Source organism: Miscanthus floridulus, chromosome 10, assembly GCF_019320115.1.
Source record: "Miscanthus floridulus cultivar M001 chromosome 10, ASM1932011v1, whole genome shotgun sequence".
Taxonomy (NCBI): domain Eukaryota; kingdom Viridiplantae; phylum Streptophyta; class Magnoliopsida; order Poales; family Poaceae; genus Miscanthus; species Miscanthus floridulus.
In genome coordinates, this window is record NC_089589.1 from 26,261,337 (window position 1) to 26,289,192 (window position 27,856).

At 44.6% G+C, this 27,856-nt stretch overlaps 1 protein-coding gene, 2 long non-coding RNA genes and 1 pseudogene across 6 annotated transcripts; 2 read left to right on the forward strand and 2 right to left on the reverse strand.

The window, feature by feature from the left end:
- Positions 1-252: 252 nt before the first annotated feature.
- Positions 253-904, forward strand: LOC136485707 (uncharacterized). The gene is made up of 3 exons (XR_010766525.1): positions 253-331; positions 398-537; positions 620-904. It is a non-coding gene; the product is annotated as an uncharacterized lncRNA (long non-coding RNA).
- Positions 905-7,174: 6,270 nt separating this feature from the next.
- LOC136485288 (uncharacterized) lies at positions 7,175-10,877 on the reverse strand. Its single transcript, XR_010766392.1, has 3 exons — positions 10,399-10,877; positions 9,913-10,026; positions 7,175-7,280 (listed from the first exon to the last, which is right to left on the reverse strand). It is a non-coding gene; the product is annotated as an uncharacterized lncRNA (long non-coding RNA).
- A 4,564-nt stretch (positions 10,878-15,441) lies between these two features.
- On the forward strand, positions 15,442-20,761 carry LOC136486394 (BEL1-like homeodomain protein 1). Of its 4 annotated transcripts, none has more exons than XM_066483275.1 (5): positions 15,442-15,592; positions 16,307-17,181; positions 18,795-19,171; positions 19,310-19,421; positions 19,545-20,761. In XM_066483275.1, exons 2-5 carry the CDS (start codon positions 16,420-16,422, stop codon positions 20,361-20,363), a joined length of 2,070 nt encoding a protein of 689 aa, XP_066339372.1. In that variant the 5' UTR covers positions 15,442-15,592; positions 16,307-16,419; the 3' UTR covers positions 20,364-20,761. The 4 variants fall into 4 exon arrangements, with proteins under 4 accessions (XP_066339372.1, XP_066339371.1, XP_066339374.1 ...); XM_066483274.1 differs by lacking the exon at positions 15,442-15,592 and adding an exon at positions 15,610-15,819; XM_066483277.1 differs by lacking the exon at positions 15,442-15,592 and adding an exon at positions 15,611-15,819 and having other exon boundaries at positions 19,361-19,421.
- A 426-nt stretch (positions 20,762-21,187) lies between these two features.
- LOC136486393 (transcription factor LHW-like) lies at positions 21,188-27,370 on the reverse strand (annotated as a pseudogene).
- Between the last annotated feature and the right edge of the window lie 486 nt (positions 27,371-27,856).

Genomic DNA, 27,856 nt, shown 5'->3' on the forward strand with positions numbered 1-27,856 from the left:
ACGTGTGGAGCAAAACCGAAGCGGAAGGCATCCGCACCGTCAGGGACACTTAGGCGCCCCCGAAAAATCAGACCCGCGCGCTTTCAGCGTTGGTATGGCTCACGTGTCAGAGAGAGGGGACGAAAAGAATGGCGCGCAAAGGGGCCATGGCGGCCGCGCACCCCGCGCAAGTGAAAAAAATCCCCTACCCTTATCCTTTCACCTGGGCGGACTCTTCCTATCTCCCAATTTCTTTGCCCTCTCCCCCCTCTCTCTCTCTCTCCGAAAGACGGCGATGGACGGGCGGAGCACAACGCAACGCAGGCGATGCCGCCGCCGATGCGTGTCCGAGGTAAGCCCCTTGCTCCCTCTCTCTGTTCCCTCTCACGCCTTCTCCCTTTAATTTGCTTCCACACAGGGTCATGCGTCACTGCGCCGGTCATGGAAGAGGTTCCGGATGTGGCAGATCCATCAGCCATGAGACGGCGAGGTTCCAACGAAGGGTGGCACAACACAGGCAAGGTCCACAGCGGCTTCACTTCCCCTAGATCCAGCGAGGTGAGCCCCTGCTCCTCCAGTCCTCCCCTCGCATCTCTATGGTGGGATCCAGCAAGGTGAGCCCCTGCTCCTCCCCGCGTAGGTCCATGGCGTTGCAGCCGCGCACAAGATACTTGCACATGGAGGAAGATGCCGGGATCCGGCGGATCCATGATATGGAGGCACCACAACCCCCGCGAGATCTATCTCCAATGTTCCTTATTCAACAGTTAAGTATCTGGCCATATACGTGAGGGAAAAGTTAAATATGTACCACCTAAAAGCTTGCTTATTGTCTTAATATGCCTTGTTTGAAAAGGCTAGATCTGCATAGTTTGAAGATAGTTGCAAGTATTTTTATTGTTTGAATAGATAATGCCTTTCTACAACTAATTTTCGATCTAATTTGTTATGCTACATCCTCTTTTTTGCTATCCAGCCAATATTTTAAATCTGAACATTGTGGTTTTAAAGATAGGTTCTATACTAGTGCACTATCTTGTTGAAGTTTTCTGAACTACAAGAAGCTCCATATACTTTTTTTAGGGAAGAAGCTCCATATGCTTCGTTGTACATACTGATTATTTTTGTCCAACATAGAACAGCACGTTTCTTATTCTGAAAAGGAGCATATCCATCAGTGTTTTAGATTGTCCAAACCATTGTAGATATTTCTTTCATGGCTTTGTTTATCTATGGTACACATGAACACTGGCTAGGGAATTAATCTATTATGTGCTTGTTACAATTAATCTGTCTTGTATGCCAGTACAGACTGTTATCATGCATATATGGAAGCAGGATCATGGTTTTTAATTGTTCTTACATTTTTTTGGTTTCACATTAATTCACTCTAGCTTTATGCTTTAAGTTTGATATATTGCTGCTTGGTAATATTGCCACACAGATTCATGTGGCCAGTTTTCATCCAGACTTGGCAGTACATTCTGCTTTATTTTGATGAAGGTACTGTTTTGTTTCTCTAAACTGTAGTACTCATGATCGTTAAGGCATTCATTGGCACAAGCAGAATATCTATATAATTTTTAGCCTAAGTCCTAAGTCTTTTTATTTCTCTTTGAGACTACTAACTTCTTCTCTTACTTCAAGGATGACCACAATTCAACCCTCTAAGAAAATGACTTTGTGTTGCCCCAGACTAGTTCTTTCCCTGCGGCAAGGAGCTGTCTAGATTGGTAGAAGTACAAAATACTTTTAGATTGTTTTAGGCAATTTATTTACCCATCTGTAGAGGTGCTAGAACACTGATTTGAACAATAAGCACTGGATTTTTATTGGGCAGCTGCATTTTTCATTGATTCGCAGAACAGATATGCAGTCTATTTGTCCTCACTGAGCTGTGCCTAATACATACATATAGGAATAAATTGTGTTAACATTTTCATGCACCTTTGTGAATTTACATTTGGCAAGTACTCCTGCATAGAAATCTGAGCAATTTTGGTTCTAAAAATATTATCGTGTTCACTTTTGTTTCTAAAGACAGTTTTGCTTAGATGAAGTAGCATTGCTGAAATCTCATATGTGATTTAGGCATTTAGCTAAATAACTTGTGAGATCTAGCCAGTTAAACTTTTGTCCTACAGGAACTTTTAACAAGCTGCCTTATGTATGCATCTCATGTGGAATTGGATTGTGATCAGCAAGTATGTAACTAATATATTTGGGACTGAACTTTTAGTAATATATGTGAAGTCCAGTTAGCTGATGAGGTAACTCCTTGTTTTGTGATTGTTGAGCTCTGTTATTTATTTCTAACTAGGGGGGTGCTTTTAGTAGACAACACATTTTTTCATGAATTCCTAGTCACCAGGTGTCTACTTTGATGCAATCATGCCATTATCACTTGTTCATGTACCTGCGATCTAGTAGATGTTTTTTGCTTGTAAAGAGAGCTTTACTAACCAAGAAAGACATTGCTAACTTACTCATGAGGAACAAAGCACAAGTTTTTCATAAGCATTGTGACATGATCTCTTGCTAATGGTTATTTTTATCTTGTTTTGAATGTAGGATATGGAGATGAATGGATGTGTAGCAGATAATGTGTATTGCTGTCAAAGGGCTTGTAGGAAGTAGGAATTAAACTTCTATTTTCTACATGTTGGTTGCATGAACTATAGCATTCCAACTTGGGTTTGCTTTATTTTGCAAGGCCTTTAGAATGTAGCATAAGATTTGCTGACATTGTATAAACGACTTCAATAATAATTATATGTATCAAACAGTTGAGTGTAACATTTAATGTTGGTTGGTGTGTGGATGCATAGTTAAATTAAAAGGATCGACTAATCAATGATTTGAATAGTTGAATGAGCTTTTATCGATATTAAAATTGTGATTTCCCTGATGGTGGTTGGCTGGCAGAAGGTTTGATCCTTCCCTGACGGGAGATGGCCGGCAGGGTAAGTTTCAACCTTCCCAGACGGTACTGTAACTGACAGGGTAAGTTTGAACCTTTCCTGACGGTATGGTAACCAACGGGAAAACTCTCTCCTGACGGAAACAAAAAAGTCGACGGGAAAACTCTCTCCTGACGGCAGTAACCGTCAGGAACCATTCCGTGACGGTTTTCCGTCAGGGAAGGTGGACTTTCCCTGTCAGTTCATCCCTGACGGGCCATCCCTGACGGTACCTGTCAGAAAAAGTTTTCCCTGACGGTTTTTAGTACCTTCCCTGACGGATTTGGCCGTCACGGAAAAAGTTGGCTGAGGTAGTGTGTATGGTAGCATTCTTTAATTCTTTCCCCCAAGATTTAAGCTATTCCCTCCCTGTCTTAGGCTGAGGCTCCAGGCTTGTAAAGTTTTGAAGATCAAGTGTATAGCTGTACTGTATGTGTTGCTGAGTAAGTCAAAATGTTGTACGAGGTGCCACCTCGGTTTTCACAATATTTGTCCGGTCTGCATACTTAGGAGGCAAAAGGTATGTAATTTTTTCTTACCAAATTAAGTGCTTCTTTATTGTTTTCGATAAAATATATATAGCTACTATAATTATCCAAACAGCGCAAATTTACTTGGATTTTATTAAGTATTACTCAGATATTATGCCGTCTAGGTACGTGTATCAGTGTCAGACAAATATTGTGAAAGGAGCGAGTGAATACTGCAAGAGACAGCAACGTAGAGACTAGACATTACTTGATGGATCATCCTCCTGATTCTCGAAATGGCTTGGGGGTCGCATTTCCTACTGAAAATGCCAGTCGTTGCTGTCTCATGTCTCATGTCTGACATAAGCTATCCTTGAGATATTTCCAGACACGGACATGGACCATCGTGATCATGGGCAGTTGAGCTCGTTCCTTGGTCTTCCTGGCATTGGCTAACTGCTCTGTGGCTTGACTCCGATCCATATTGACTTGGACTTGGGTGACACCTCTGACCACTTGTGATGAAACGCTTAAATGCATGCATGTGGACAAGGCTTGGCTGGCTCGTGCAGAAGACTACGAGACCTTGCCCTTGCGCCTGGGATCTGTGCGCACTCCTCTCCTCGGCGTGCACCTGTTTTGGTTGGCGGTTGGCCTTGGAGCTAGTCCAACTTGCCATGGCGTCTACTGAGGCAGAGGTCCCCCATAAGACCTAGCTAGCTACGCCGCACAAATGTCGTTCTCAGTGTGGAATCGAGGCCAAGGTGACACCAATAGTGCACAATGTCGTTTGTTGAAGAAAAAAATGTTGAGCATGGGGATGGGTGAGGATGATATCTGTGATGAAACCGACACCGACGGTCACTGACATGCTGGTCCGGGTTTCGCACCGTAGTGGTGTGGAGGTTTAGGGTCGCCGTCGATTAAATCCTATGATCAAGCACGCGTAACAGTGATGTATGATCCAGAATGAAAAGAGGATGAGACTCGGAAAAGTTCACTCGGATTGGATTACATGATGGATTTGGAACGGAGATGTAGATATGCATCATCTATTCATGTGTGGTATGGTTATATATATCATGTCAGCAATACTATGTGTTACCTATTGTGATGTCTATTGATATCTTTTTGTTTTGTGAAACTATTGAGGAGCGCATTGCTTATCACTGAAAAAATAGAAAAATAGCGAATTGCAGTACAGTCACGCAGATGATGCAACCATAGGTGGCATATTGTCCATCACTGAAAAAATAGCGCTGTTAAATCTCAAAATAAACTTAGAAAAATACGAGCACCCGTGTTAAGCTGAGGATTTAAACTCGGACAGGTTTATCATGAGGAACCTAATTATTAGCTGAGCTACGCTCTGTTAGCATTTACACCGTTATAAATTGTAATCAAAGATATGGTGGTTGCCCTATCGCTCTCTGGCTGGCTGTTTCAAAGGATGAACATTACTTAAATATTATATCATATATTGTCATTGTACCTACAGTTCGTTGTTTGGAGGGAGGCAGGGACTTGTTTGGTCTAAATGCACTCCATCGATCAATCTGCGGTGGAATATGCAAGTTTGAATACATATTTATCTGCAGACAAGTCGGATCAGCATAGTACAAGTGCATCCCCTTCTCCAGTGTATCAAGGGACTTGGACCCCAACCATAGAATGCAGAGTTTGTTGTTTTGCTTGAGTGGAATAATAAGCTTATTTAACAATAATTCTGATCCATAATGATGACCTCTGCAAATGTTTGATCTCAGCTTTTACGAAAGAGTACATCTATAGATTCAATGAGGCTAGGGTTTATATATTTATCGTCTATTCACAACGGTAATTTTGCTATCGATCAAGAGGCTAAATTAATTTCCCTATAAAACATATAGAAATTCATTTTTCACCATGTGTTCTGTTGTTTCCTTGTGTGTTTACTGATAACTTACAGAATAATACGTATTTTTTTTGTCGGTTTGCCTATAACCATAAAAACAGTCTTCACCCAAAGGGAGATTTATTCCTGTTTCTAGTAGTGATTATCAGTGCAACATTTTTACATTAACTATGCTACAATACTCCTAGTTATTCCAAACACCATGCACAAGATAAGAAGATTCTTATTTGGAGATGTCATCTACACCGTTTGGAAATAGATGCATGAGAAGGGGACACAACACGCGGAAACAATATGTATGTTGGAATATATATATATATAGTACAAACGTTAAGAGAAAATCTCTCTTAAACTTTTGTCTTACTTTATGTAGAAGGATTAATCCGAAGTTGCTACCCATGTATGTAACGGCAAGGACTATATGTTACCTGAACATGTTGTCTCGAGTTAGGATTAATTCTATCAGAACAGGACACATGCCACAACAGGCCGAACCAAAACACACTAATGAACCAAGGTATTACGATTACATAACCCATGGACACAACTACCAAATTCCATGGTTGCATTATTGGATAGGAGCAGGTTTATGCTCTACTACAGAGGCCCTAAGGCTAATGGCCGAATATAATGATGCATGGTTCGTTTTGATCGGTGGTTGGATTCAGGTACGTGCATCAGTCACGTCGACGGATATGACGATGACACTATGACACCAGTCACTGGATCGATTGCCTAGCTAATAGTGCATCATTGCTGTACATGCACTTCATTTTTCTCTTTTATCAATCCTTTAGGGTTTATTTTCTTTATTGTGATGCTCTGATCAATAATCTAGATTATTGCGCTGGGTTATGGCGTGTCGCATTATTATTGTTATTGTTCACAATTGTCGCAATATAATAAGTAAAATCTATAAGCGCCATATACTTATTACTAGTAGTAGTATTAGTTAGTAATTCTGCCAACAGGTTTAATGGTATATACCATTATTTTTTAGCGTAGAAATCACATTGGATTTCCACAGTAATTTAGACAAAAAGAGAGAGGCGCATTAGAGATCTGGTGGATCTGGATAGCGGCATCATGATGAGAACTAATAATAAGATAAGGTAAGGTAAATCCCTGGTGCATCTAGTGTGTCCCCTAAGGAGCTAGTCCCACCTCCATAGTATAACAACTCTACTTATTTGATATCCCAATGTAACTCCATCTACATCTTGTGACATATGCTTTATTCGTCGAAAGTCGAAGATGACCGGGTGCTCGGACCGCTGGCATCGTGATAATATCATAACAAAAAAATATTTATGACAAAGCTAAAGGGAGCCATCTTTTACATATAATTTTGAAGTTACATCTAATTTTGAAGCAAATGTTCCTCTTGGAAAAAAAAAGATACTAAGGTCATCCTATTTGAATCCATAGAATCTACAGCTAGTTGACTAAATTAGTCCCTAAAAGGATCCAATGCAAGCAGACAGACTAACTGTTAGTCCACTAGTCATGGGCTTGTTGTTAGTCCATTAGTCCACAGATATGAACCAATAGAACTAGTTGTTAGTCTTAGTCCATCCAAACAGGTCCTAAATACGACTACGGTTAACTAATAATCCATAGTTTAAAGCCCCCTTTGAAATACTGGATTTTTCGTGTTTCTAAGTTTCTCTGTAAAAGTGAACTACTTTGTGTTAAAAAAATCTGCGTTCCAAGGGACCATGCATAATATAATTAAGTGAGCCTTACAGCGCCTTATTAGTTAGACTAGCATCTACATTTCCGGTCTTGCGTAGGGCCCTTCAATTTGCGCAAGTACATAGATGCATGCATGTCATATGCAAAATGTGGCACAAGGCTGCACATGATGAAAGGCCGGATTGGGACGTCTCTCCCTGGCCGTCTTGATCCAGCGCCGCGCTAGCTTCCAGTCCAATCAGATAATCTTAACTTGTAGCTGTAGGTCCCGGTCCTATATTCCTATATATCATTAGGACACGGACTTATTAGGGTCAGTTATCTCTGCATGCACACATTGGATAATCTTAACTTGTAGCATTGTCTCACCAATGATTCAAAACACGTGCATGTCAGCTGGGGTATACGGAGTACTACTAACGGCAGGACACTACGTCAACCATCAAAACATTGGATACTCTTTATAACCCACTAGAGCTTCATTCAATCTGCGCTTCATGCATGTCCATAGATAACTACTAATAATCACTGTTGGCAGTTAATTAATAATTATGTCAACAAGTATGCGTGAATTCATTGGTAGTGCTTTTTTTTTTTTGTTCAAAGAAAATTGATGATGTTGCGTGTTAGTAAGGGCCTTTTTAGAACAAATGGTTCCCATGAAAATTTCTGCTACTACTAGTGAATAGCCTATATGCAGATATAATGCAGTTGAAATGATCAAAGAACGAATTCGGTCTGTGGCAATAAGTAGTACTACTTTAGAATTGTTCCAAAATTTTAATATTCTTTTTTTTAGAATTCAAAATTTTAATATTCAAAAGGAAAAGAAAACCTTATCTGATAATTAACTGATGATTAATTATAATAATAATCTAATTAATCTATGCTTGTGCCGCAGCAAGATCGACACCGAAAAGCTAAGGCGACGAATAGCATCATCGTCCGTCCATCCATCAGTCATCGTCGCCGGCCGGCCGGCGACACGATGGATCGAAAGACCTGGTGCACAAACTTAATCTCCGACGCCTTTTCCGGGCCGGGCCTGCTGCTGTCTCGCATCTCCTCCTCCGGCCACCACCACTACCACCAGCTGCAGCAGCTTTACGGAGGCGCACGAGTGCCCTCTCTGCAGCATCAGGTAGAAAAAGAAGAAGAAGATCCGATCCCCTGCCCAGCTCGTCACATCCAGATAGATTTCACTGATCGGCAGCGCCATCTGCACATGGATTGGACTCCAACTCCATTCATCTCGACGAACGACGATCCGTCCATCGATCCATCGGTCGTCTCCAGGGTATCGACAGGTGGGCATGCTAGGTGCGCCAAGCGATTAATGCGTGCGTGCGCTTTCAGCTACACACGGCACCAAGGGCTTGTCAAGTCAGTCATCAGTTGGGCGCTGCAGCCTGCAGCTGCATTTGCAGAGTGGGGTCTTGTGGTTAGCTAGCTACGAGAGATCATTTCAGGAGTCATTGCTGAAGTATCTGTCGTTTACGTTTTTCCGGAAATAATTTTAATTAAATATATATTAAAAAATATCAATATTTATGGTACATAATTAGTATCATTGAAAATATCTTTGAATCTAATTTTTTAATAAATTTATATAGAGATATAAATATTACACGTATTTTCTATAAATTAAGTTAAACTTGCGACACGCATACCAACAACTACAATTATTTAGGGACGGAGAGAGTAACGACGGACGGACGGACGGATGATATTGATATGGTCTCCTCTCTAGCTACTCCTGCGAGTAGTAGTTCTGAAGATTAATTATATTAATTACGTAGTATATACATATGAAAACATTTCTGGATCGCCGTTGTAGCTAGATATTTCTCATTGAATTGTTCGTCGTCAGAATTGTTGTGACAGATGAAAGCAGTACTACACATGCGTGCATATGCTTATGCAATGAGTAGTCTCCATATGAGAAAGTGAGAAACAGTATTATATGTTATCTTGTTTTTAATCTGCCAAGAGGCCGAAAAGTATATATTAGTTGTCTGATCAGTCGTCAGTCTGACTATGATGTAACGAACGAAAGCATCAGTACGTTAGTTAGTTCCAGCAAAATATTCGAGGAACGGATGCATGATGATGGTCTGAAGATCGATGTGATCGTGATTGCTTGCTTGCAACTGCAACGGGATGGAGGAGCTTCCGAAACGGGAAGCTGGGCGATAGAAAACTGCCCGGCAAGCGCCGGCGGGCTTTCTTCTTCGGTGCAGCCGTGCAGGTGCAGCAGGGCAGGCCAACTAACCGGCCGGAAAGATACGGAGCGCGACGTGCAAGAAAGAGATCTACTCCGTATCCAACAAGAGAGAGTGCTAGTAAAAGATCAAAAAGCATGTATACGTACACGACCAGCTATCTGGTTGTTTTAATTAAAAGACTGCTAGCAGCTCAAATCATTGCCATTTGTGCGTGCACAGTGGACATCACACATGCTTGTGTGTGTGATACTGAAAGAAAGTTTGCAATACATACTGTTGGTGTGTGTTTCGTGGTGTCTGTACGTCCATCGTCCGTGACATATGCACCTTTCTTTTCTTAACCAAAGTGAATAGAATCCGTTCACAATGAAAAGCCATGCATTGCCGACGATGGATGGATACCACTGTGCATGATCTCCCTCAACGACTTTACTTTGTCGCTCATCTTTCCTTTCTTTTCCTTTCTTTTCCTTTGGCTTGATGTATTTTAGCAAAGTTTGCGCATGCAAGTTGTGCCCTATATATACCAAATTAAAGTGCAATAAAGTAGCTAAGGGCGTGATTGGTTCCCTGGCGAGGAGAGCCTAGCTCGCTCCTACCAGCCAGTTGCATGCAGGACGTTGATGTTTGGTTGATGGAATGGATATGATATACACAGGATGAATATATACATCAATTTTTTTGGTTACCTGTTCGTTTGCCTGCCTGCTGCATCAGCTCTCTCTTGCACGAGTCACTACGCGCGCTCCTCCTAGCCTGGCCCGACAGAAATGCATGCGGTCATCAGGCCAACCAAACACGCCCTAACAACACATCGAGAAACATGCAGTTATTTCTCGATCTGCGTGTTTGCTTCAGAAATTCCTATGCATGTTATGCATGACAAGCATATATACTACTAGTATATATAAGTATATCAAGCGCCATGATTGTCAGTCGTGGCTTATCATGAGCAAAGTTGAAGAATTAGCTAAGCTAAATAAGCAGAACACAAGCCGGGTCCTTCTGCTTTAGACAGCCTTTCTGGTAAGCGTATTTTGCACTGTCACAAAAGCTATGCCCATTGCCGAACAGGGCCATACACACAGGCCAAGCCTAGGAGTATCAACATGAACTATACATGGTATGTACGTATGATCAGCAGCGACTAATAACACAAAAGGAAGCTCACTTACCTTTTCAGCGAAGAAATAGTATTTTTCTCTCGCAACGAATCAGCGAACGGTTGCCCGATAGCCGATAGATAAGGACCCCGGATCATCATCACCCGATCCCCGCGCAAAGGAAAGCAGCAAGAAACCGATAAGACCTGGCTACTCGAACTGCTTTCACATCATATCCCCGCCCGCTTGATTCTGCCTTTCAATCGGTCGGTCCAAACCCTAGTTTCTTCGATCGTCGTCGACCAATCTCCGTCGTCCAAACTGTACGTACGTACCAACCATGCACCCGGAGCCGAGCCGAGGAAGCCCCCGACAATGGCGGACCACGCCCACGCCGCGCGCCCTCCTCACCTGCCGACACGCCACCGCACGCGCCGCGTCGTGCTGCATGCACCTCGGAACCTCCGGTCGGTCGACCGGAGCGCTCCTCTCCACGCCGCGGGCCCCGCCGGGGACTACTAGCTAGGCAGGCGTAGCGAAGGGCGAGGAGGGACAAGCTCCACGCGGACGGTTCCCCTCCGCGGGCCCTATTCCTTGCGGGCGGGCCGGGCCGGGGGCTGGGGGAGGCGCCAACGTGGGAAAGTGGGCTGCGGGGCCCAGCGGTGGCCCACCCCAGACAGCGACGTGGCGCCGAGCTGCCGAGCGCCGGTTGGGCGACCCCTTGACCTTTTCCGTGGTGGAGGCCCGCGACGGCGACGGGTGGCGGGGGCCACTCGCCTTCCTCCCCACCGAATCCCTCGGGATCCTCTGCGGCCGCGCACGGGCTCGCGATCGCGAGCACGAGCACGCTTTCTTCCCTCCTCCTCCCGTCAGGTCGTCGACACGTGTCCCCACCCAGCTGTGTGAACGGCGTAAATGGGCGGGGCCCGGGTGGGCCACGCGCGGCTCCGTCAGGGTGGTTGGCACGTGGGGCAAGCCCACCACCAAAAGCGACCCGGGCTGGTGCCGGCTGCTATGACGGGTGGGGCCGCCACCGCGCGGGGCCCGGACGCCAGCGAGCGCGGGGGCAGGTGCGGGATCGGGGCGACGTGTCGGCGTTCCCACCCCATGCGTGCGGCCGTGGACGGAGGGCGTGCACGCCGGGGTTTTTAACCAGATTTTTTTTCCCGTCCGATTCGCTCGTTTACGTGTAATTGCGTTCGCACGTCTCTTAATTGCTAGTGGTTTGCTACAGCAGGAGCACACCATTAAATCCTGCCACTGTATCTTGTTTGCGTAAAGTCGTAAACACATTTTCCTCCTCTACTTGGCAGCCACTGCTAACCATTAACCTTTTTTTTCTATACATATTACTCGTGGGCTGGTTTATTGTGAGAGGAAAACACTGTTGGCTGGCTGATTTGGGCTGGCTGAAACCAACCAGCGAACATGCTGATTGTTATACTCCCTCCATTTCAAATTATAAGACATTTTGTGTTTTTTTAATAATTTTAATACTATATATCCAGACATAAATGTATATCCGGATGCATAGCAAGATTTATGTGTTTAGAAATGTCAAACGTCTTATAATAATTTGGAATATAGGGAGTATTTTGTATATGCATATTTACAAGTGAGTATGTAGTAAATACAAATCTCCTCACGATATCGTACTATTCCAATCCTTTCGAAACATACGGCATACTAGAATCCAAAGAACTCATAAGTTTTTACCGCCGATTAGTCATATAGCATACATATCTTTCAAAATATACGAATTTCTCTTGTAGCAAATAATAGCATATTTAAGCGCAATTGATGGTCAAAGTATACTTCTAAAGGCTTCCCCAAATTCTAATACGATATATAAAAATAATTGGATGGAGTCTTGAACTACGAGAATTGTTGTGCAATACAAGTACATAATAATTTATATTTGTATACATTTATTAATGGTAGCAAATATATTGGTTTGTTTCAGTATTGTTGCTATGTCACGACAACCATACCAACTTACCAACAAAACTGATAGGGATGTCTACAAGTCAATAGAGAATACATTGTTTTATAGCTAGCGATAAAAAGTATGCATGGAAAAGGCGGAAAAGGACAATGAGCGGGAGGCTTCACTATGATGGGAGTGGAAAAGTAATGGAATAGGGATCAGGGCTATGTGGCTGAAACTCGCACACACACGTAAATATCTGCGATGAGACGTGTGGGTTGTGCCTAAGAAATTATTTTTTTTATAAAAGAATATGCACTAAGCAAAGCGATAATGATGCACCCAGTTTACGGTTGTTATCATGTATAGAGGGCCCATATATAGCTTTTTTATTCCCCTCACTTCTTGATCTATTATAGCTTGAGGTTTTGTTACCATGTAGTGGTAAATTAAGCATGCTAATTCCGCGGTGGGTTATCAGTCCTGCAAAGCATCATAAAGTCTATTAAACTTCATATGTTGGGTGTACTAATTGTAGTGACCCATGTTAATCTATATTAGTAATAGCAGTGTATAGAGAGGGAGGGAGGGAGAGAGAGAGAGATTGAAGGCACAACATACTAATACCCAAGAAGATATAATAATTAGAGTAGTAATATTTTTTTCAAAAAAATTATGGGTAGGCTATAAAATTATTGATGAAAAAAAAACATTAAAACAGGTATTTTACGAGTATCAGTACACATATTGTTACTTGCATGGCTAACATTCATGTACATGTAGTCTTTTTTGCAAATAAAATATAATAGAAGACACATCATTTTCATGGATGGTCAGGCAACCTTTTCACTTCTGTTACTTTTGCAACCTTTTGAGTAAATTCAACATCTATCTACCCAGTAAGCCCAACTAAATCAAAGAATATGTTCAAGAATGTTCTTGCCTACATATGTGGATGCATGGGTCGCACCACCAAAGTTCAATTATACATGTGAAACTACGAAGAAATGCAGAATGGATTGGGTTTAATGAGTAATATTCAAAAGTTTATATTCTTTGCTAGATGCATATGTTTCTTGTGTTGAGTTTCTTGATACACTAGTTGAATATTGTTTTCTTGCCAATAGTTAAAGTTGATAGACTATATATGACTAACTTCGTAGGCAGTGTCATGCGTAAGAGGCGGATGGTGAGATGCTGATTGCCAACAATGACATTAACATCACTCCTTTTGTTTGTGCGCAAGCAGAAATGATGTGTTTCTTGATTAGGACATCCTTTTCTGATAATTACAGAACCTTTTCAGCTCTATTTCTTATCATGTATGACCGCGAAACATGTTGCACATCATAATATACGAAAGATGTATAAATAATAAATTAATGCTTATGCACTAGCCCTAGCTAGCTAACCTAGTTTGATAAAGAGCATGACATAGTCATGGATATTTTTCAAAATATCTTTTCCAGTATCGTCACTGGTTATGCACACACATTTTATATATCCGGAATCAAGTGAACAGCTGACAAATAATGTCAAGGAAAATGTCCTTGCATTGCAAATGTTGTTGATGTGGTAACTGATCAGAATGAACATATACCATCTTCTTGGAATATCAATCAATTCCTAGTGACATGCAGCTAAGTTTCGATTCCTGAACTTCCAATCGCTTTACGTCCAAAGCCATCCATCACCTGACCTGAGAGAAAAGAACACAAACTAATATATATCGTAATCACCAGTGCAAAGACAAGACTAGCATACAGCATGATGCTACCTTCACTTAGCAGGAAGATTAAGATTTGAATGAAGTAGACCAGTGAATAAATAAATACCCTAGCAAACAAAAGGACATGCATCAAAGACAGTCAATACATGCCCCAGGACCCTGAAGATTGGGCTTTGGAGAGTGATCGAGAGAGGGCAAAAAGGGGGAAAGCAAAAGGGGCAGAGAGGCAAAGCCATCTCTCTCACATCCATATACAAGTATATATGTATAGACTATAGTAGTACAAGTACTGTATTAAAATCCTGACCTAGACAGCTTCCCAAAGGCAAAGGAAAAAGAGTGAGATAGCAAGGCCTAGACGTGGACGTTTCCTAGTTCTTCTGAGACACACACAGACACTCAGCAGCTGTGTCAGTCAGGACATGCATGCAGGAGGTCAGTGTACATTGGCTGACCTTCTGTGATCCATCTCTCACCATATCTATCTCAATTCATGTGCCCTGTGGCCTACGTACACACCTTGTGCCAATAGCACACCACAGACAGTATATCCCTATCATCTGATCATCTTAATCTCTCTCTCTGGAAGATCTCAGAGTGGTACTATGGCGGCTCTCCCTGCAACTAATGATGAGCGAGAAAAAAGTATGTCAAATCACGTGGACTTTCAAACTTGAAAACATTGTTTAGTACCTTTCCTATGGAAAACACTCAATTCAACTGGTCCGATAATTTCGTTGAAATAATTTCTTGTATGCATGCCACTACTTGTTTATTCTATAAAATATGTCCCATACACTTGGTTAACACAAGAGGAAAACATCACAACTTGGGTGTGTGGCTAGCTTTCATTAAGCAAAATCATTGTGCTTGTGGAAAACAAAGAATTCTCTTTTCTTTTTGTACAGTCTTGTGAAATAAAAAAATATGAGGGTGAGGTCACTGTAACCAACTTTCCAGTGAAAAAAGTAGATCTATTTGCAGTCCAATATAGCTAGGTGTGTCAATTGAGCCTGTAATAACAGGACATAAAGGTCCACATGCACAGTTGATATTTGAGGGCACAATCACTCCTACTAGTACACATCAGTCCTTTGTGATTGTGTTGTGTGCTCAAATTGGTCACCCAAGGCCAAAACTGTACAGATGGGTCTGCACAGCTAAAATGCTTTTTGCATTGCTTCATCAGAGAGAAAGTAAGAGAGGGAGAGAAGGGGGAGAGAAAAATCTTGTAGATAGCTTGAAATCTAGAGAGAAAATAAAAAGGGGAAAGTGGGGGGAAAGTTGTGGGGGCTGTGTGAGGATAATATTGGAAGTGGGAGGTGGGTATCCCTCCTCCATTGTCCTTTTTCATCTCTCTCTCTCTCTCTCTCTCTCTCTCTCTCTCTCTAAAAGACTTTGCTAATTGGCCTGCTAGCTGGTCTCCGTCCCCCGGCTTCTTTCCCTTTCAGCTGGAGGAGATAGATGAGAGAGGACTGGAGGAAGCAGGAAGGAGAGGGATATATAGGCCGGTGTCTTCTGTAGAGAGAAATAGAGAGCAAAAGAGAAATAAAGGAACTCTTGCAGGCACTCAACACTGACATGAGTGATCTCATGCTCTTGATACCTTGGTACTCTTACATCACCCTTCTTCTTCTTCCCTCCTCCCTGGTCCTCTTCCTCGCTCCTCCTGCCTCTTTCTAGCTAGGATCTTCAACAACCCTCTCTCTCCAATTCTCTATCCCCCTATAGATAGAATAGAGGAGAGAAAGAGAGGTGAAGGCAGGCAGCTGATTTTCTTATGTGCAAGAGATAGGACAGCACGTGCCGGAGCTCATGAGCTGCATCAATTCCTGAGGTAACTGACATAGAGAAATAGATAGAGATGAGAGAGATGGTGAGGAGGAAGCTGTGCTGAGTGATGTGTATGTGTGCGTGCTTGTGTTGACATCTGTGCACCCGGTTTCTTTGTTAAATCACTTGATGAAGATGGATGCCTGCCTTTTCCTTTCCTTACTAATATATTTTTTTTCTGATACTGATGCCTATTCCACATCTCTCTCATGCTATCTCCTCTTCTTCTAGATATAGCTAGCTAGCTTAGTGTTCTTACTTTTCCATGCATATATACATGCTGGCATGCTGCACCTCATCTCCCTCTCCTCCCTGCTACCTTCACTCTTCATGGATCCAATTTCACTTCTCACTCCACATATTCCTCAAATCATTGCTTTGGTATTCTTTTTTTTTATTTTTTTGTTAGCTTTTGTTTCTTCCCTCGTTCGTTCCTCTGAGGTGCTATGTGTTAATCTCTTCGATTCGCGTTCTTCCTCTTGGACTTGCAGGGAAAACCACAAGCTTGTGATCTTGCACTCATCAAGCTATTAGGTGAGGAGAATTTCGTGCACAAGAACACAAAGCCAAGGTTTTTGGTGCCGTCGTCGACGACCTATAGGCGATGGCGGCGTACTACCACGGCGGCGCCGGCACGGACATCCAGGCCAGCACCGACGGCCTGCAGACGCTGTACCTGATGAACCCGAGCTACGCCGGCTACGCTGACGACGGCGGCGCTTCCACGCCGGGGGCGACTAACATGATGCTCCTCAACTCGGCCGTGACCACCATGACGACGGCGTCCTTCGCGCACCACCACCACCACCACCAGTCGCCGTCGTCGGCCGCGCAGCAGCAGCAGCACTTCGTCGGCATCCCGCTCCAGGCGCCGCCGTCGGGCTACAACCTGTGGACCCCGGCCACGGCCGCCGTGGACATGTCGTCGCCGCCGCCGCAGGCGCAGACTCCCGGCGGCGCCGCGGCGGCTGGGGTCAGCGCCGTGCTCAGCCTGTCGTCCCGAGAGGCAGCGCCGCCGCCGGTCACGGTGGCCGCGGTGGCCGGCCCTGGCTGCACCGACGAGGGCAAGTACCTGGGAGTGTCGGCCACGTCGCAGGGGCAGATGGTGATGAGCTCCAAGTACCTCAAGGCCGCGCAGGAGCTGCTCGACGAGGTGGTGAGCGTCAGCAAGGGCGTCGAGGACGCCAACAAGACGACCAAGAGCCTGGCGGCGGTGAAGAAGAAGGAGGACTCGGAGGGCGTGTCTGGTGGCGGCACCGATGACGGTTCCGGCGCAAAGAGCGATGGCGGCGCGGGGGAGATGTCCACCGCGGAGCGGCAGGAGCTGCAGATGAAGAAGAGCAAGCTTATCAACATGCTTGACGAGGTCAGTAGTATATATAAATAGCACAGTTTATGGCTTCAATTCATACTACTAAGATTAATTTCACAAGTTATTTTCCATTTGATGTATTTCTCTCGATCGTGTTCACAAATAAGATATTTTTAAAAAACCTGTTTTTAATTGCTGTTGATGAGGCCTTGAGGGTCCTTGATTTTTCATGCAAGTTTTTTTTTTTTGTTACGTTGGCCCTATTTGGCTTACCCCATATTTTCGGCTTGTTTTTTTAGCCGGAATAGTATTTTTCTCTCACAACAATTTAGCCTGAACAGTGTTTTTCAGCCAGTTTCAACCAAGTTTCAGACCAGCGAACGAGGTGTTGCCTCAAATTTGACAGGGAGAGATATTTTGCCATATTTTTGCTGTTTGCTTGCTTCTACAGTCTAAGACAGTGTCACAGTGTTATGTATTAAAAGGCTAGGAACCACTTGCCTTTCGGTTATCTTTGTTATGCTGTTTCTTTTTCTGAAAGATGAGTGACACAAGTTGTTTGGAACAGTGCATGCATGGCTTTAATTTTAATTTGATGGATACATATCATCAGACTTTTCCCCCACTTTAAATCCTTCTCGTAATCAAGCATCCATGCTATATCAACTTGCTGTAGTAGTATCAATATAAATTATTGTTCCCCTACTTAATTCTGTGATTTCCACCTCGCAGAAAACACTAGTTATTATGTGGTTTAATTATTCCCAGCCCATCTTATTACATACTTAGAGATTCTTATTGGTACACCTTATCACCACTTAGGTTCTGTTCTTTTTTTCCTTTTGAAATGTCTTAATTTCATTTTAAGTGTATGGGGTAACAACTAAGAGGTTCGGTTCTAATTGTAAAATGAAAGCAATAATATATTTTGTGTGTGTGTGTGTGGAAGAGAATGAAAACAATATAATCCAAGACAAAGTGCCATATAGAAGGTATAGAGTATATATATGAACATATTTAACTAATAACATATAACAAGTGGCAATGAAAATCATATCCTCTACTATCATGTACAACGAAATATATGGCAAGTGGAGGTCTTTCAGCAAACAAAATAATCCTTAAGAGATAAGATTGGATCGTGAATGATTGCGAAAATAAATTAAATTCAACTACTTCCATTCTTTTGGTTGTACTTTGTCCATGCCTTAACAAACAAGCTTCAATTCGTTGCTTCATCAGATGTGTGTCTCTTTTTGTCTGCAGTAGCCTGCTTCATGAGTGTACACTGTACTGCCAGCTGAATCTGAATGCGAGTACTACCAAATATCAATTTTTATTAAAAGAAAAAGATAAATTTCACTATCTCGTTAATTTCCCCCCATATCTTGTATATATACATCATTTCTGTGCATGAGTAGACATATCATATCAGGAGGCGTGTAGCAGTTGCGATTGCACCGATCAGCATTGATAGAGTTTGTTGACGAACAGTTGGTTGGATGGGATCATCACTAACGAGCTACTTATAATCAGCTAGTAGGCCAGTAGCTTGCTAGTAGTAGCAGTAGCACGCCCTGATTAATGAATTGGAGTGGTCAATGGCTGACTGACACTGTTGTGTGCGCATGGTGGCGATCGATGTCGACAACAATCGACAATGGCAGGTGGAGCAGCGGTACCGGCAGTACCACGGGCAGATGCAGGCGGTGTCGTCGTCGTTCGAGGCGGCGGCGGGCGCCGGTTCGGCGCGGACGTACACGGCGCTGGCGCTGCGCACCATCTCGCGGCAGTTCCGGTGCCTGCGGGACGCGATCGCGGCGCAGGTGCGCGCGGCGAGCCGGGCGCTGGGCGAGGACGCTGACGCCGCCGGGGGCCGCACCGTCGGGTCCCGCCTCCGCTACATCGACCACCAGCTCCGGCAGCAGCGCGCGCTGCAGCAGCTCGGCATGATGCAGGGCGGCGCCTGGCGGCCCCAGCGTGGCCTCCCCGAGCGCTCCGTCTCCATCCTCCGCGCCTGGCTCTTCGAGCACTTCCTGCACCCGTGAGTCCCATCTCATCCTCCTCACTGCACACTAGCTAGGTAGCTCATCATGAGCCCTTGTACTCTTCGACCTACTCCACTGCTCTTTGTTTGGCCCTTTGCTTGCTTGCTTTCGTGCCCATGGCGCCATGCATGCAGCCTCACACCTCATCGTGGATTGGTCCGCATGGATCCTGTGTCGTCATGCAGATACCCCAAGGATTCGGACAAGATCATGCTCGCCAAGCAAACCGGGCTCACCATGAGTCAGGTCAGTAAATAAAACTGTGATGAATAGCATTTCTTTCGTCTCCTGTTTATCATCAATTTGACTGTTTTACTGGCTGTGTGTAAATTAACTTTCAAAAAAAAATTGTTCTTTGATTTCTGTTAGGTGTCGAACTGGTTCATCAACGCGAGGGTGCGGCTGTGGAAGCCCATGGTGGAGGAGATGTACCTGGAGGAGACCAAGGACCAGGACGGTGGTGGCGGCGGCGGCGGCGGCAATGACGAGGGGAAGTCAGGTGGCGGCGGGAGCAAGAGCGGCGACACTGTCGACGGCGTCAAGCCGAGGGCGGACGCCATGTCCAAGTCCGCGGTTTGCGTGGGAGGCGGCGAGGCGGCGGAGAGCGCGTCCACCAACAAGGGCATCCATGGCTCCTCCCTGCTCGAGCTCGGCGGCGGCGGCGACCACCAGCAGTCTCACGCGGGGTTCTACGACGGCGACGACGCGATGGGGCGGAGGCTCAAGAAGGCGCGAGGGGACGAGCCGGCGCCGGCGTTCCACCACGTGCACGACATGGCCGCGCTGCACGCGCAGGCCGCGGCGGCCGCGAGGCAGCAGCACGAGGAGGTCAGCCACCGGGAGCTGCTCATGAAGTTCATGGAGAGCGGCGGCGGCGGTGCTGGCGCGAGGGACCACCACCACCACCACCAGGACAGCGGCGGCGGGTACTCGCTGTTCGCGCCGGGGCCGTATGGGCAGTTCGCCACGGAGCCCGCCGCCTTCGCGTTCGCCGGGAACGGCGGGGTGTCGCTGACGCTCGGCCTCCCGCACGGCGCCGGAGGCAGCGCCGCCGAGCAGACCGCGTCGTTCCTCATGGGCAGCACCACGGCCGGCGCCGACAGCGGCAGCCACGGCGGCGGCTACGATATAAACATGCAGAGCACCAAGTCGTTCGCGGCGCAGCTCATGAGGGACTTCGTGGCCTAGCTCGTAGGACACGTAGTATAGCAGTCGTCCGTCCACGCAAATTAATCAATCTCTCCATCGATTAATTAATTTAGAGCTTGTATAGAAATAAAGGGTTGTTCAAGCCTAAATATGCTTGCATGTATAAAGCAGTTAAGCTTGGACTATAGGTTTTGGGAATGTAAAGATGGGATAAATATCATGGGGGCGATGTATATAGGTATAGGATGATAGGTAACTAGTTGATACCCAAACATTGTACAAGATTTTATATGTAGATCATAGGGATTGGGGGGTATACAGTAAAGTATGTGAAAGGGTATATTGGAACTGGACTTGGAACTTGGAAGTGTATGTGGTAGAAGCTAGCCAACTAGTATTATCTGCAGTAATTCAGTATTTGTTTTGCTTACTGTAAACAGATCACATTCCAACTCATTGGCAGCACCCATGTGCTTCTGGATGACATTGTGGATAACCATGCTCCAGTAGAATCAAGTGATCTACCTCTGAATGTTGGCAGGCAGCAGCAGCGAGTAACAACTAACAACACAATAACCTGATCAGAGCAATGACTCAGAATCTGCTCAGATAGTTTTTTTTTTTGTATGAAAGATCCGGGATGATTACTTGCTTATTATTAAAAAGATGGGAGAAGAGTTACATGCGCAAGGTGCGCCTACAAGCACCAGAACCAGCAGACTGCTGGGTCTGGATGATGACTAAAGTGGATTACTCATTTGTGTACATTGCAACTAGGAAAACAAAAGCTTCTGCCTCTACCGATTTCCCCAAGTAAGCCTCATCGATGATTTCAGAGAAATTAACCGGAGATTTTTCGTTTCTCTTGAAGATTTTGTCTTTTCTTTGCTTCCAAATGGACCAAACTGTTAAGATTGCCAAGGAGTGTCCTATAATAGCACCTTCTCCTAATATGTTCAGCAGCCATTCAGCACTTCCAGCTGAGATAGTTTTTCACTAGTCATGCTAACTGAGTCTGATGTGAGGTGACTTATAACAAAGGTGGTATTCCATCTTTTTGTTGTGTGAAATAAACCAACCCAAGAATTTCCATTCTAAATAACAGTACAAAAAATCCACTAATAGGAGACCAAACATGGCTAACTAAGAAACAAACTAAGATCATACAAACAAAACATTGCCTAATGATCACCCTTGCGTTGTTTTCCTTCTTCCATTTCTGCGATCTGGTCTCATGAAGGATGCCACATTTGCACAGATTCAGATGTCTCGGGAAAGCAGGTGGTGCACTGGCATATTGGTGATGCTAGTCATGGCAGAAGTTAGCTGAGCTCCTGCTCTTAGCACTTGGAAGATGCTTGAGGGTTTGCTCTAGTCTCATTGGATGCGGCCTGTTGCTGGGATGACAGGTTGGCACACCAAACCAAGAGGCATGTTCATGTTGTTAGCGTTCTCTGCCACTCCACTGCCGTCACAATTTGGCTCCAATAAGCGCACAAGTGACAGAAAGATTTCCATTCTGGTTACGTCCCGGTTTGCCTGCACCAACAGCCTCAATCAGTAAGGAAATTGACAAATCAGCGGTAGTATTCATCAGCATCATCTCATTACTTTGGATTTCCATTCGGGTTACTGTTTATTAATTTCGATTTTGAACTGAAAGAATCCTAACTATCAAATTTAGCTGTATTACCTCAACAGTAAATCGTGCCCAGATTTTACTTTTGCGCATTTCCATCACACCCCTCAAGATAGTCAATCCAAGTCCTTTGATGAAATCAGCTATCTCCAAGAAGATTCCTCTATCCTCGCAAAGCATCTGCAGAGGCAACCAAGTCATCACAATTACATGTGGTCTAGGAGAAACATTGTACCATAAGCAATAAGTAGTAGAATAGTCATTACCTCCACAAGCATCTGACGAGGTCGGTCAAGATCCTTCAACAATGATTGGACATGTCATAGACTGAGAGCCGACATCGAAAGCCCAGGTTGCTCCACCTTCGAAGTAGTCTTTCCAAAGGGGGCCATTTTCACTACCAAGTATCTGGTTGAAGAAGACTCTTTGTATTAAGGACATTTTCCAACTATGGAGGATTAAGTAAAATATTTTGAGATTCCCCCTCGTCAGGTAAGCTATATCATCACTATCTTATCTTAGACATATCATAACCCAAAAGGCCAAAACTAAGACTGTAAAGAATGTGCATACCTTAGACTCAGTAGAGTCCTTGAGCTTGTCTGCATTCTTCGTCACACTTTGTAAGAAAAGCATGTGCTTAACTGTCTTCTCCAACAAACCATCAATGCTACACTATTGACATAAATTTGCAATTGTTAGTACACTATCGCCGATAGTTTGTAGATAAGATATATGATTCAAACTTTCAAATTATCATCAGAGAATTCATGCAAGAGCATACCTTTGCTCCATTCGGCACAAGCTCACGCAGCTCTTTAATACGGTCCTGTATCAGTTGCCGGTCCTTAGGTCGTGGCTTAGCACTTTCTCCTTGTCGAGATCTCTTGCGATTTGCCTTGCTTGGCGTATCAAGACCTTTGCTATTAGAAGCCGAAGCACTTTCACATTTCATGTTCTGACCGCTCTCAATCCAAAGACGTATCTGAGATTTGTGCATTCCATTATTTTGGGAAAGACAACCCTCCTCAGATTTATCAAAGAGACATGGCTGTTTAACAAACTGTGCCAATTCGTGCTTAATTAGCACTGGAAGGAATGCCGGAGGACTCACATTTCTTCAAGTCTGCTGAACCAAGATGAGATGTGCTAGGAACATCCGTCAATGCAGTCTTGCAAGAAGCACTATCATCAGTACACTGTTTACCACTTGGATTGACATTTGAGATGACAGCATCCAATAGCTGATCAGTATCAGTTAGTGATAAGATACCAGAATAGTGAAGCTCATTGTCTAGTGAACTGAAATGGGGTGAGCTATTGAGATATATTGATGATTCAGGGACATCTCTATCTGAATTCTGAGATTCTGTACCACTCCAGGTGACCAAATCAGCACCAACATTGTGGGAGAACTGATGAAATTCAGAACCAAACATATCAAACAAGTCATTATCTGCAGCAGGCTCCTCGAGCAACGAGGAAGCTCTCTCAATGGGCATTCCTGCCTCACATCCATCCCTGTTCTTCATTCTCTGCGTGCTGACATTAGCACTTGGATCACTAAATCTATTAATCTTTTGGTCTTGTCGGACATTGTTTGACCTACTCAATAGATTCTCTTGGTCCATGTTGAAACTGTTAGAAACCTGACCATCAGATTCAGAAGTTCGAACTGAAGGAGTTTGAAATGGCCTACTTTCAGGGTTCTCCATTTTCTTAGCCAATTCAGAAGATTGGGGAACCTTGAACGGAACTAGAGACTGTTTCTGCTGCAATGTTCCTGATGTGTGGTCCAATATTTGACTCGATACACTGGTAGATAAGTTGGCTCTGCTTGCTCTGGCACCTACAGGGAGAAAATCAAAATTCCCAGGACCATTTAAATCATTGGATACCACATATCTTCCATGATGCATATTCATGTTTGTATTTTCACAGACAGAAGAGTCCTGGCGCACAAGCGATTTTAATATGATATCTCTTGCCATTGCCAAATCTGCTGATGAATGTGCATTATTATTCAACTGTAACTGCCCAATGTTGTTCATCAAGAGTGACTGATTTTTAACTGATGTCAAGCTTGGGGAGGTCAAACTTGAGTTCATACCAACACTCCTGTAAATTTCTTCCAAATTGGCTCTCGCAGAAGGATGCTTGTTGTATAAACTGAAGATCAGGCTCAGCATAGACAGTGTGCTCTCTAACAGGGTGACCATTCTGTTGCACAACCTTAAGCAAAGATGCATTCAGCAATGCATGTGGCGGTGTGCTAGTTGACACAGTTGCAGTATCAGGACGTGACTGACCATGCTGACTTGAACCGTTCTTAGATGAAGCAGATACAGCCATGCTTGAACGGTTGTTTAGCTGAGAACACAACTTCTTTGCAAACATCACAAAATTTGTGTTTTCCATAACCTGCCATAAATCAGCTGATTATTTCAACTTTCAAATATTTAGAGAGCAAGCAAGAAAACCCTACTACCAACCATCACAGGGAAGTTGAAACAATGATTTCGAGATCTTTTATGTTCTTCGCAACAATTTCCAGAACTAAGCACAACAAAGGATACAATGTATAGTAGGGAAATTTTTATGTGCCAAGGTTTCTAGATGTTCCATCATGAATGAGGATACGAGAGATGTATGTTATGAATTTCACCATGAATTTGCAATGGACATTCCAAAATTTGCAGTAGCAAAGATAGGTTTTCAGATTTGGAGCAGCATGGCCCAAACATCATGTCTTGTAGTTTCCATATCCAAAATTTTGAATGACATGTACTCGTTCAGCAATGCACTATTGTTTTCTTTTCCACCTTCCACAACCTGAGAATTATTTTTCTGGAGCCTAGTGTGATAGTTATATTCTCTACCTTCTCTAGCATGATCTAGAGCTTTGTGGCCTTACCAAACCAGTAGAGCCTAATTGTAGGACACCCCGTGGCAGCACAGGAATGATCGCAATAGTCTGCACAGCAAAAGTTCAGAATGAGGTCCAGAAGCACATGGCCACTATACTTTTTACCATTTCAGTTCTACCCACCTGAATGCCAACCCTGAACTGATTGTTCATCTCAGCAGCAACCTATGAAAATGGAAACATGGTGTAAAATCCTGAAAAGCAGTTAAGAAAACACAAAACCCAATTGGACAGAAGATAGTTAAAAGATCTTCACATAAGTGCCTTGGTCCAGTCTAGTAGTCAAAAGACAAACTTGGTGTAAGATCTTCACATTCATAATTTACAACAGGTGCTTGCGTCATTTGCCACTATTTTTGGTCCAGTGTGAGCAGACCAAAATTAAAGCAGCTCGCTAGCTGACAAAAGTTGAAGGACTGATGAAGGCTATACTACCCCCACAGTGCTTTAAATGAGGTGGCAGCAAAATGGAACCAGACAAAACTGAAAACTGGGTTCGCATTTATTTCACTGGAGAATTCCTCAGAAGGGGCGAAGCACTCAGTACTGGCCGTACCTCGGAGGAGAGCCCGTGACCATTGGCAGTACCGTGGACGATCCATTGGTGATTACCACTGAACGCGGCACGGCCTACGGTCCTGCCAAAACAAAACACAGGGTATAGCCGCCATGAATCCGATAATCCAAGGAGCAACCAAACCAGGAGCAAGAAGATGGAGTGGCCAAACCAAGAAGGTGAAGATTCTGTCGAACCAAAAAATGCGGGGAGGAGTAAATAAGAGAAAGAAATGGCTGCGGTTGCTTTTGCTTACCCTTGTCCGACGACATGAACCTGCGACGCCATAACGTTGTTAACAAGCGAGCAGATGGTGTCAGCAGCAGGAACAGAGCACCCGGCGGCGTCGCTAGGCAGAGATTCAGAAGGCTCAGATCCGACAGGGCATGACGTGTGGCCACAGTAGCCGTCCTCCCGCACCAAATGCCTGCGCATTTCCAAGGGGGAAATGAGACTGAGAGGGAGGAAACACACCGATGACAGGAAAATGAGCCGCAGCAGCTAAGCTCAGAGGCAGAGCCCCCAACTATTCAACCTTAGGAATCTGAAATTTGCAGGAAATTGTTCGATTTTGAGCTCAGATATTCCCATCTTCGAAACTTCGAGCTTACAGAACAGAGTAGCAACGAAAACTTGACGCTTGGAAAAAGAATGACTGAATGAGCACAAAGACCCCCAAAAAACTTTCTTACGAGGACGACCAGGAGGACACCAACGAAGAAAAATGAGCACAATGACAAAAAGCTTAGATTTTTACAAGATTCAGCGGGAGCACAATGGCAAAAAGCTTAAACACCAAAGAAAATCTGAGGAAACAGTGGAGGCGGCGGCTTACACGGGGTCGGCGGCGCCGATGGCCTTCCAGAAGATGGCGTAGGACCACCCGATCTCCTCGCACAGCCATCGCAGCGCGTCCCCGACCGCCATCTCCGTTTCCCCCCTTCCTCCAGCCGCTCCGCTAGAACCAGAACCCCGGCGCCCCTCCGCGCCAAAACCCTAGCCCCGACTCGGGCTGCGAGAGAGACCGCGTCCAGGCGCTCCTCTAGGCGCCGCGGCAGCTGGCGCGCCCGGCCTGCTTCGCGCGGAGACCGCCGCCCCTCCACGCCGCCGCCTCCGGAGCACCTACGCCTCCCCTCGCCGCCGGGGCACGGGCAGCAGCCATCAATCACAGGGCGGGGCCAGTGGTCAGCGCCTTTGCCGCGCGGGGGTCGTCCCCCTCCTCGGGAATACAAGACGAGCGCCTCTCACAATCGGTGGCGGCGGCGGCGGCGCCTGCGACGGCAGCCACGGCTGCTGCGGCGCGCGCTCCTCTCGGATTCAGCCTTGTCGCTAGCTGCTGCCGCCACTGGGACTGGCGGATGCTCTAGCTCTCAGCTGACGGCGGCTCAGCCTTGCTGCTGCTGGCTGCTCTCCACTCTCTATGGTCTGCTCTGCTGCCTCTCCTTGCTTGTGGTGGTGTCACTGTTGTGTGTGCCTCGCTCGCTTTCGTCCTCCTTGCTGCTTTGTTTATTTGCCTTCCTTTTTCTTTCCCCCTTTTTTTTCTGCCTTCGCGGCTCCAGAGACATCCATCATTCCGTCCACAAAGGGCAAAATGGGGAATTACTTTAACTGCCCTTTTATTCTTAGCAAATCCATGTTTTTATGATCATAGTCTCTCTCTTTCTCTCTCTCATAGATGGCTAATCCATAAAAAAAATCAATATAAATAAAACATAGAAAAACTTGGTTACTGGATTTTATATCAGCTAGAATATAAATTGCAGATTATATATATGATTATTATGTTAAAAGGGACCGAAACTACAAAGATAACAAAAAATTAATTGGATGCACAGAGTAGGTCCTAAAATTTTCACAAACTGCTAAACTCGTCTCTTAAAATTGTAACCCTGTAAGAAAATGGATTAATCAACTTAGTTTAAAAAATCATTAATTAGAGTCCACAAATTTGATCATTTCTAGATAAAAGATATTATTATTTTTTTAATGTAGGGAGTAATCAACAGTTGCACCCTTATTCACGACACCTTTTGGAGTTGCCACAGTAAGAAAAAAAGGACCTTAGGCCTATTTTATTTTGTTTTTTTTTTGTGTTTGATGACCAACACAACTAAATTAAACTAATGAATTTACAAGTGATTGTTTTGTAGTTCAATAGGGTGCAAGACGTGACTTAGACGAAGACGACGTGATGATCCGATGATCAACACCATAAGCAAGACCCTAGAAGCACAAGAGAGGACCCAAGATATCAAGCAAAGTCAAGCACGAAGATAGGAACTAAGCCGGACACAAGATCGTGAAGAAACGAGCTTCACAGAGTGATCGTACGCTGGCCTTAGAGTGACCGGACACGTCCGATCAAGAGGCTCGGCAACAGCAGGCGTTCATCATTTCGGCAACACATTCAG